Source organism: Beta vulgaris, chromosome 6, assembly GCF_026745355.1.
Source record: "Beta vulgaris subsp. vulgaris cultivar EL10 chromosome 6, EL10.2, whole genome shotgun sequence".
Lineage (NCBI taxonomy): Eukaryota > Viridiplantae > Streptophyta > Magnoliopsida > Caryophyllales > Amaranthaceae > Beta > Beta vulgaris.
The window spans coordinates 32,346,030-32,358,093 of NC_079207.1; the positions used below are offsets into that span (position 1 = coordinate 32,346,030).

General features: G+C 31.0%; 1 protein-coding gene across 1 annotated transcript; it reads right to left on the minus strand.

Moving 5' to 3' along the window:
* Positions 1-1,920: 1,920 nt before the first annotated feature.
* Positions 1,921-3,271, minus strand: LOC104896432 (hypothetical protein). The gene has a single exon (XM_010683182.4). The coding sequence runs from the start codon at positions 3,071-3,073 to the stop codon at positions 2,228-2,230; it is 846 nt and encodes a 281-aa protein (XP_010681484.1). The 5' UTR covers positions 3,074-3,271; the 3' UTR covers positions 1,921-2,227.
* Between the last annotated feature and the right edge of the window lie 8,793 nt (positions 3,272-12,064).

Genomic DNA, 12,064 nt, shown 5'->3' on the forward strand with positions numbered 1-12,064 from the left:
TATAAATGAGGAGTTTAGAAAATCTTAAATTATAAGTATTTAAAAAAATCGTGCATCGCATGGGTGTTAATCTAGTTAAACAATATAACACAATACTATGGTTTTGGCGCCAAAAAAATTCCATTATTTTGGGTACATATATACTACTACATGGGAAATGGATAACGATGACATGTTTGTGGTATTTTGCACGTTGAATTGCTTTCTTTTGTAACGATCTATCTAATGCAAGTGTAATTTTAAGTACCTCAGTTAGCATTATAATGTTGTACGGATAATTTTAAGTACTTTCTATAATTATGGTTTTATGAATATGTGAACTAATCATTTCGTATTTAAAATGAAGCATCGTATTGTGTTTATAGTTTCCGCTATATTGTCAACAACATATGTAATGGCGTTAAGGTGGCTTTACGTTATAAGTTCAAAAAACTTATGTCCAACTAACCAACATATTGTATTTCTGCATTGTCATGTATTGTAAAAATTGATAGAAATGGTGTTCATGTGAACATTTTCCACGCATGCCTTTTTTCTTAATAAACCATGTCGTAAATTACTTATTAATATGAGATTAAAATAGTGTTATTAGTAGTCAATCATGTATATGTGAAAAAAAGAACTAATATGCGTTAACTTTTTTTCCATTAACGTTCAATATAATATTCGTTTTGGGTAATTTATACTTGTTATAAGGTTTATTAGAATATATATGACTTTATTGGATGATAAGTCACACAAATTAAGATTATACACTAGTAGATATTGTTTTCTTGAAAAAGTGATGGTTTTGTTGTATAAAAAACTAACAAACGTTAATTAATTTTTTTAATTCATATGTTTAGTACCTTAGTGTTATTAATATCGATTTATTAACTAATGGAAATGAAGGCATGGTCTTGTGTTTATCAGTTATGCTATATTCTGAAAAACATATATGATGGTGTGAAGGTGGCTTTACTTTATAAGTTCGAAAATGTTATGTATAATGTAATAACATATTGTGTTTCTGCGTTGCCATATATTGTCAAAATGATAAAAATGGTGTTCATGTGAACACCGCCACTCATGTCTTTTATTTTTAATTTTAAAGTCATGTCTTTTTTTTAACAAAACACGTGGTAAATTAAATATCACATTAAAATATGTGTTAAGGTTTTTTTTCTTCCAATATTAATAATAAAGAATTTCCTCCAATACAAAAATTTGCTTTTGTATGTACTCCACATACCTTCAATTCACAAAATACACAGTTAATTCGTGCCTCTTTCCGGCGAATTTTCCGGCATCAAACGTTAAGTTACAGCTCCGGTGGGTGGGTTGAAGAGTGAGGTTTGGAGAGAGGATGCCACAATTTTCAAAATTATTATTAAACTAGTTTATGGAATGAGAGAGAATACTCCATTCCCATGCTTTTACAATCCCATCTTACTAAATCACTTGAATTGACAAACTTACCCTTGATATGGGCAAAGTTGCCCATATCTGATATGGTTTTATCATTACTCATTACTTGATAGGGATTCCACCTCTCAATGTTAGGGACTCAAATCTCAGAAGAAGATTACCCTTACCATTTTCCCCTCCTACCAAATGTTTAAGCCTTTAGGTCAGGTCCTATGCAAATGCAACCCACACACTGTTCATTTTACCAATAAAAAAAAGATGAACTAACAAACAACACATTAAATCTTACTCATAACTTTCATGTAATAACTTGTACATCTCTAATCATCATTTATTCAACTACTAGTACATGACATCTTTTTCTTGAAAATTAATATTTCAATTCAAAAGAAATCACAAGTGAGAAAGAATTATAAACTTCTTTCCTCAAGAATGTAACACATTAAATCCTACTCGTACTTTTCATGTAATAACCTGTACGAGACCTACAAAAACAAAAAAAGACACATTGGATATAATCACAAATGAAAATGTCTAATTAAAAAGAATGATATTACACATGAAAAATATTTACAAAGTTGAAGATAAAAGAGTTCATCATCTTTCAACTCTCCCCGTCTCCTAGTCAACATTTATTCAACTACTAGTACATGACATCTTTTTCTTGGAAACTAATAGTATTTCAATTCAAAAGAAATTACAAGTGAGAAAGAATTATAAACTTCTTTCCTCAAGCATGTAACACATTTCGCTTTGAATTATAGCTGTCAACCTGACCCAGCACACTCCAGAAAATAATACCGCGTCATAACTCATACCATTAATCTGACTCGTACACCTCGTATTCCGTTAACGGCGTATCAGCCTTCCGCAAATCACAAACCGTCAACCTGGAAATTACGTCATCCATCACGTAAACCTTCCCGGTCCGACCGGCATCAACACCGACAATATTCCCCGTCCGGTCCAAGTGAAATGCCGGCCCGGTTCGCAAATCCCAAATGTCCAACCCTAACTTATCGCCGGAAATAAAAACCGATGGCGATATTGAAACCGATGGAAAACCGGCAAAGATTGAGGTACTTAATAAATTTGAATTCTTCATGTTATTAAAATCCAAAAAAGAAAATGAATTATCCACATCAAACACTCCTAAACCTAACTCATCCCATAACTTAACGACGCCGTTTCCATTAACGATATCCGACAATGAGAAATTGTCAACGATACTCCTAAATTTACAATTTTGTTTGGAGTTTTTGCTTAAATTACGAAAACTACCCTTCACATTGAAATCATCGTCGAATTTCGATAAGTCTTCTGGTTCTTCTTCGTCTTCTTCATCGTCGGAGGTTGAAGAGTCTGAAGTGGAGCAAACGTCGTCGTTTTCGTCGTCATCGGTTTGAAAGTCGTCGTTTAAAGGATGTAGAAGAGAGTCAGATAACAAGGATCGAGATTTATTGTGATAATGAAGAAATAAGATCTTGATTTTGTTAACGAGGCTGCTGATAGCGTAAACTAATGCTAAAAAAACAGCGCCCCATTTCCATAGTCTATGAGCTGGGGAGAATTTTCCCAACTCGAAAATCGAGAAAAGTCGAGAAATTAATGATGGGTTGTTTAACGAATTGATGCTCGCTTCGAAATTTATTACAGGGAGCTCCATTGTTAGATTTATGAAATCAAAACTTACAAAGTTTGAGAGGAGAGAGGAGAGAGGAGAGAGAAGTTTGGGTAATAATAACGGAGGGAATGATGAATGACCAAGGAAAGAAAGAAGTAAATAGGAGAGGGTTGAGTAGGGGAGAAGATGGGGTTTATATAATTGAGTGTGGGAGAATTAGTCTTGCTTACTTGGTGGTTGGAAGAATGAAGATAAGACTTTGTACAAGCAATCAACTTATAAATTAGATTTATGATATATGTCTTGTACTTAAAATAAGTATTTTTTAAGTAATTTAGTTGATAGAGTATAGTGATGAAATATTGGGTGTCAATTTAATACCTTTTTTGAAGATTCTATAATCTTTTTGTAACTAACACCAATTTATAAATAAGTGGAGTTGTTTTATGTTAGAATTGCACTTTTTAATTATGACAGTTGCATTTTATTGATTTAAAATCAAAGTTATTGACTTTGTAAGAGTGCATTATTCGTCCTCTAATGATGGTTTTGGTTGTATTATTTATATTTGGTACCCTATGTCTTGGACATAAAAACATTAGCTTATACTACCTCCGTTTCTTTTTAATTGTTACACTTACACTTTTCACGCATGCCGATGCACTACTTTGAGCCTTTATATCTCTAATTTTGTATTTGTAAAAAATATAAAAAACTACATATTAATAAAAATACATACTAATACGAATCTAACAAGATCTCACATGACTATGTTTTTATTCACGTATAAATCACAAACGAGGGTCAAAGTGCAATTTGTGACTAGTGTAAAATGTCAAAGTGTAACAATTAAAAAGAAACGGAGGTAGTATTTTGTATTAGTTTAAATTAACTTTAAAAGTTTTAAGTTTCAATAAGCTGTAATCATTTTCTGTAACACCTTATACGACAGATTAAAATTTTATAAGTTTAAAGAAGTTCTAAAGAGGTTTTGGAAAAATAAGGTGAATAGAATAGGTGCACACTCAAAATAACATACAACTTTTTAGGGCATGTTCTCTTCGGCATAAAACAGCTGAACTGAACCGGACTGAACTAAACTGAATTGAATTGAATATAATAAATATATAAATAACATTTAAACAATAATAACATGAATATTAAATAATTATTATAATGATAAGTAATAATAATGAATATTAATAGTATTTTGGATATTTTTAAATGATAGTTATGAATAAATAATATTAATAATCATAAATTAATAATAATAATAATAATAATAATAATTAATGATAATAATGATAATTAATAATTATTATTTTATATTATTTGTATTAATATATTAATACTTGATGATGATTATATAATAACAATAATATATAAGAAGTAAATTAATATTACTATTTTAATAATTAGATTTAATAATATAATAATATATTTAGTAATAAAATTAATGATTGGGACGGACCGCGCAAAATTGCATCATAAACCGTTTGGACGCGATTTGGTTGGTTTATGGGCTAAAAAACGTGGGTTTATTTGTGCTTTTGACCTAAACCATGTTCCTTCTAATAAGAATAGTAATAATAATGAATAAAGGTATAATAAACAAAATAATATATAGAAATAATAATAACAATAATAATAATAATAATGATAATAATAATAATACTTAATAATAATGATATAAAATAAATAATAATAATAAGAGTAATTAGTAAAATAAATTAGACCAACATAATAATAATATTTAACGAAATGATTATAAAAGAACTGAAATGAACTGAACTGAATTGAACTGAGCTGAACTAAACTAAACTGGAAGAACTAAGCTAAACTAAATTGAATTGAACTGAACTGAACTGAACAGAAAATAAGTTGGTTGTTTTCCCCAGCTTATTTTAAGTTCAGTTTAGTTCAGCTATTTTATGCCGAAGAGAACAGGCTCTTAGTTAAAAATAATTTTTTATTGGTACAAGAAATCTTATGGGTTGTCCTCGTACAACACAAGTCCCCCACCCATAGATTTATTACAACTCAAGTATTCAAACTAAGGTCCTGTTATGTTCAACTTATTTTAACTTATATGAGATCTTATAAGATCGATCAGATAAGATAAGATAATATATTTTGTTCAACTTATCTTCACTCATTATAGAAAAAAATAAAATAAGATAAAATAAGACAAAATAAGTTGAATCAAACGGACCCTAAGAATGTCACCAAAGCTAAAAAAAATTAGACTAAGAATGTTACAAACATTTCAATTTTCCTTTTCCATAAAGCTGCAAATTTATGTCTTCAATGATTTTTTTTTTTTTCAATCTAACTATGTTTACATGCTACAACGAATCTTGCGTGTACCAGATGCACAATAAAATTATTGTAAAATTACCTTTTTTTAATGTGATGAGGTACTCTGACGAGTTTCTACCAAGTTTAGTTTACATATATATGTTATCAGTTTATGCATAATTTTTATCAGTTTATACATATTTATTATCAGTTTATACTCATTTTATATAAATTTATATATATTTATATCAATTTATTTATATTTATATCAAATTTTCAAATATTTCATATTGGTTATACATATTTGTTATCATTTTATAGATTTTTCGTATCAGTTTATACATATATGTTATCCATATATCAGCTGATTTAAGATCTTTATAAACTAATACATACTCTCTTCGTTTCTTTTTAATTTACTCATTTCACTTTGGTGGAGAATCAAGGAGTAAGTACAAAATTATGAGAGAAAAACCGAAAAGGTCGAGAGAGAAACTGAAAAGCAAGAGATCAGAGAGAAATAAAAAAGTGGCTTAAAATGTTAAAAAGTGAATGATATGGGTAGAAAAAGAGGACAAACTAGATATGATATGTTACCAAAATAGAAAAAGCAATAGTGTATAAATTAAACCACAACGGACTAAAAAGGAAAATGCGTAGATTAAAAAGAAACGGATGGAGTATTTATCAATTTATACATATTTTATGTTAGTTTATAAATTGATATGATATACGTATAAATAATAAGAAATATGCATAAACTGAAAACTAATATGGTTAAACTAATACCACATATTTCTAAATCCATAATTATTTTCAACAAACTAAAAACAAAACATATATAAAGTGAAATGAGAGAATTTCATCTCAAATGAGATGTTTTCTTTAAACAACTATCACTATCACTTTCACGGTAAGTAACACCATAAACTAGTATTTGGGCCCAGATGTTGCTCCGGTAGCTATGGTTTTACAATATTGATATGCATTTTTTCCATTCCCATGAAAATATAATAAGGAAAACTCAACATTTAAAAGGTATTATAATAATATGGACACTTAAAACATGTTTAAAAGTTGGTTGAGATGGTAATCGTGTTATATATAATTGCAAGAGGTCACAGGTTCAAATCTTGTTGCAAGTTAATTTTACTTTTGTTAATTGGCATGTATACATTGTCACGCACGCTTTTTAATATATTTGTATAGATTACCTCATCTTACATTATTTATTATACTCTCTAATCTCTATGTTATTGAAATTGTGTATTATTTATTATACTCTCTAATCTCTATGTTATTGAAATTGTGTAAATATTGATAAACGTCATGTCGATAAATACGTACATTCCTTTATATTTGTGAAAAATGTGCTTACAATATGATTATGGATCATAGCAGAGGATGAGGAAAGAGACAAATGTAGCCAAATTAGAAAACAATTGAAGGAAGACCGAAAGAGGAAGGGTGTGGTTAAAACTTAACCGCTGAGGTGGAGGATAACCATTAAAATATTGGTATATCAGTATATGGTAAAATCATGTTGCTACACGTCGGAAAAGGGTGGCGAACTTTTTGGAGAAGATAAAGATTGGAGTGACGCTGACAAAGCTGAGTCAGTATTAATCAATAGAAATATGCGAATTTCTCGGAATGATGCAAGTAGAGTAATATAGCATCTGAATTCTGATGTTATTATTATTCGCCTTATAATATAAATGAACTTGTACTTAAAATCGTCGAAAAAAAAAAAAGTTGAAATTACATCTCTAACTTTCTCCTTTTTCCCTAAACCATCACCATCCACCACACCACCACCCACCTAACTCCACCACCATCCCATTGCCACAACCACCCACCAGCCACCTGAAAAAAGTTGAAATTTTTTTAGGAGGATGACGACGAACGTTTGGCCTAAAAGTTTGCTCCATGGGACGAACGTCTGGCCTCGACGTTTGCCCCATGGAGCGAACGTCCAGGCCAGACGTTCGCCCCATGGAACGAACGTTCAGGCTAGACGTTCACCATCTTCCTAAAATAATTTTGCGGCTTCCAAGTGGGTGGTGGAGGAGGTGGGGTGGCAGTGGGGAGGTAGGTGATGCCGGGTGGTTGCAGGGATGACAAGTGGTGTGGAAAAGAGAAAGAGTAAAATAGTCTATAAAAATAAATTTGGGGCGATTTTAAGTAATTTTGGGACGATCATATTTCTTTTTAGGTGTCTCAAAATATTGTGCTTGATTTCTTTTTTTTATTAATTTACTTAGATTAAATTATTCTCCATTTCTACACAAACTTTTTAAAATATTCTTACTTTTCTTTCAAAATATGTGCCCTATTTATTGCTTTTATACCATTCAATAAACATTTATTGTTTTTTGATTTTTTTAAAAGAAAAAATATAATAAAGAGTTAGTTTCAAGACAATAGTATCAAATAAACACTTTATTAAATATTATTTTTGAGAAATCCTACTACTCCTTATAATTTCCTTAATTCTCGTGAAATATGAGAAATGAACACTATATTATGGGACGGAGGGAGTAGAATTGAACGAAAAGATAATTAGTTTTGCTAAGTTGTATTCACTAATTATTAATGGCTATTTTTTAGTGGGTGGATTACTGACTGGGTAAAATATGTTTTTTTCTCAAAGGCTAATAAGTGAGTCTTGAAAGTAACACAATACATCATAACTTAAGGCCCGACCCTTAACAGGTCCAAAGCGGGACATGGAACAGGTCCGACACTTTCAAAGAGGCCCCTAAATTAAAAAATAAAAATAAAACTTTAAGCATAAAAAATTTAAAGTTGATAGTCAAAATGTCTGCAAGTTTCTTGAATTCAACTCTTCATGGAATTTATCAAAAGATTTGAAGAGAAAAACTTAGTTTCATTCATGTTTGTTATTTGATTACTTGCATATTTTGGTGGTTTCTTTGAATTATTTTATATAGGGGTCTATTTTTCAATATTAGCACACATCCTCTATATTGTTTGAACCGGCGTTGTGTGTAACATGTATATTAAACATAGATTTCAACAATAATGACATGAATTATACAAATAGTGACATAAAACTCATGTTTTTTATTTCACATTTATTTCATGTTATTTTTTTTTACAAACGAAATAATTTTGTGGGATTTATGGTGTAAAAGTTGCAAAAAAAATTGTGAATACTAATTTGTTGAAAGATCCTAGATGTTTACAACTTATGATGGTGGGATTTAAACGCAAATTTAACTAAAGGCTTTTGAGGAGACTTTTTTTATAGAAAATGCACAACAAATTGTTTGGTTGATAATTCATGAAAGGTATAGTTTAAAAAAACAAAAAAAAAGAATATAGGAATAAAATTGATCTATAATTTTCACCTTACTTTTAAGTTTCAATCCTTGTTACAGAAAAGTAAATATTTCAAATAAACAAAAAAAACGGCAAATATATACGAGATTTCTCTCCAATAAAATACTAATGCTTACCAACCTTACAGAAAGTACAAAAAAATGGACTACTTATTAATTATTGCGGTGGTGTGGCATTGGCGAACATAAGCCGAAAAAAGTTTGTGGCATTCAAGCTGTTGGCGGTCTGATCCACGGAGAGGAGAACACGTGGAGATAGATAAGCGGGGTGTTCTGCGAGAGTATTTAGGTAGACCAATTTTCCGCATCCACTAGCAAATGAATAAAATTTTTATAAAAGAAAACTAGCGGATGAATTATTCGTAAATGCTGCGGAGGTTGGTGTTTTGCTTAAGGTGGGGTCTATGTTTATGCTAGATTGCTAGTGAGTGGTGGCCGGCAACACTCTAACTTTTTGGCCCTTTTGTAGAATGACAAATTTTATTACTAGTGATTTCCAACGTCGCAGATTATAGCTTCCATAACAGCACAATAATATCTCTAAGTATCTTAATGGTGTAAACCTTTAGCAATGGCTAAAGGGAAGAGAGTCTTTATCTGCATGCATGATTCAATTTTTACATGCCTTAAGCTTTGAAAGCTTGTTGCTGGAAGAACACCTCTCCATAGAGCTGTCAAATTAGGGACATCTTGTAAAGGATTTTGTCTTCGATTAAGTGTAACAAACTAAATATATATATTGGGTCCTATGAGGTCACACAATGTGACAATCCTTGAATGTTACCTGAATCTATTTGTGAAATGAGTTGGACGGTTGATAAGTGCATTTCTAACGCACTTTATGACCTCCTTTTGGTTTATTTTGGTCCTCCTTATTCTCTTTTCTCCCTTCTTTTCTCCTCATTTCCCTTTCTACTTACTCACTTGATCATTGATTGATCATAGTGACATTTTGCTAGATTTTTGATTTATTTTGATCGAATTTTTAGTACATATGCTTTCACCAGGTTTTCTCGTGTTTTCATTGCAGGTATGATCCTTTTCGGGACCGAGTATTGCGAGATATGACTTAAGGGGAAGAGCTAGAGAAACCGAAGGAGCTTGAGGTGCGCTTGGAGGCCCCTGCACGCAATGGTGCACTTGGAGGCCCCCGCACGCAATGGTGCGCTTGGAGGCCCCGCACGCAATGGTGCGCTCGCACCTTCAGCGTTTTCAGAGACAAATCATAGAACACATTGGTGCACCCGCACCAAGTATAAGGTGCGCCGACACCATGCATTTTCGAAAAAATAGATCGTGGCTTCATTTAAACGATGGTTTTGTTTTTGATTGAAAACTTATGCTTTATTCTAGTTTATTTTAGAGAGGATTATTAGGGTCTCATACTAGAGAGATAAACACTTCAGTTTTATTGAGATTTGAGATTTATTAATCATACTTTGTGATTCCGATAACTTTCAAGGTACTTTTCATTGAATTTAATTTGAAGTTTCAGTTTTCTATTTCATTCTTTTCGTGCCGTTCTTGGTCTTAGTTATTTTTAGATCTTCATTCTCATAGTCTCATAATTGTTATTTCTATTAGTTTAATTATCTCTAATCATGTTTAGCCTTAGATTAGTCATAGATTTTATGTTTAATTGCTTAGAATTCATGATTAGTGAGTACTTTCATATATAGGGTTAGGGATGAAAGTATAGATTAGGGTTTTAAATATTTTGTTGATGTGATTGTGATGTTTTAGAGAAGTTTATGCATTGATCTTAGTGTTTTGACACCTTAGGATATATATTGATCACATTTATGCTTTGGTATTTTGAATTCAAATGTTCTTAAATAGAATTTTGAACTCTTTTATCATCTCTAAGAATCAACTTAATTTCTAGGCCAAAATATTAGATAAAAATTAAGGGGATACTTAATTTATTAGGGGTTTCCCGTATTTATCAAATCTCTTAATCAATTGACTAAAGACCATTCGAGAAAAGATTTAGTTGATTGATTAAGTGATTATTCTTGAGGATCATTCGAGAGAGGACTCGAGTATTTTAGAGGAAAACTAAACCTTGCACAATCGTCTCCGTTACTTCACAACCACATTAACATTCATGGTCCATTCTTATTCATACTAGTAACCTTAACTCTAGCGTCTTCCTATTTGATTCATTAATTCGAGTTATTTGCTTGTTCTTGTTATTAGCTAGTCATACTTGTTACTGATTCTTTTCAAACCCCCAAATACCCTTCAATTAGGTAATTTAGACTTGATAGACTTTAATTAATCCCATTTTCCCTGTGGATCGACCCTTGACTTGCCCTTACTATTTTCTTAGTAATTGTGTATTAGGTTTTATAAGTATTGTTTGAAAAGCGATTTTTGGTGCTTTAACGACACACTAAAAACCTCTTATCAACGATTTTTAGATAGGTGGAGTGAAATGTAACTTATGAGTTTATTAGGCTCATAATGTGTATCACATTATGAGACAAATAAAGCCTCATGAAGCACCTCCTTTGTAACCACCTTATATAGTAATATGGGGGTTACAAAGTAAATACACATACATTACATTTTCTAGAGAGAAAATCAGAACTATCTCCATACTCTTGCTCTCCCCATTCGATTGTCATACACCTAAAAAGCAAGAAAATTCTACTATCTTCCGTACTAGCATATGTGGTGATCCAAGGGTTGTTCATGGACCAACATTAGAGGAACGACATTTGACGTTCTAAAGGATCTCCACTAGAAGGCTTGTGGTGTAAGAGGAATTCACGCATCAAGAGGTATTATTCTATATACTCTTAATAGATTCATGTTAATTTATGCAAAGATCCTGGGTTAGATGTTAGATTATGTGATACTCGTTTTCTGCATTAAGCATCTAAAGTCCTACAATGGTATCAGTTAGCCTATTGCATAGATTAATGTGATCATGTAATGCATGTTATCCTTCAATTTTTTAATTCATTTATGTAACACCCCTAAATTTCTCTCTTTTTGAAGAATATATTTTAATATAAAACACTTGAGAAACTTGAGAGTATTATCGTCACGTGATTACGTTAAAGGCTAAGACTACTAACTACTAATTTAATAATGCAGCGGAATTAATAATACTAACTTCTCTTTATTGATAAATAAAAATTATTATTTCTACTATGACAAAGGGAATTATAAAATTAAAATAATAACTACTACTAGACTAAGCTATATATTACTCCTCACTATCTCCCCCATGTGAAGTATGCATCAAATCAACTTGTAAATTCTGTTCGCTAAAAGGGTCATCACATGGACAAAGCCACAAAACAAACAAACAAAATGCGCATCAGTAAAAATACTGAATACATGTATATGCGAAAATTTA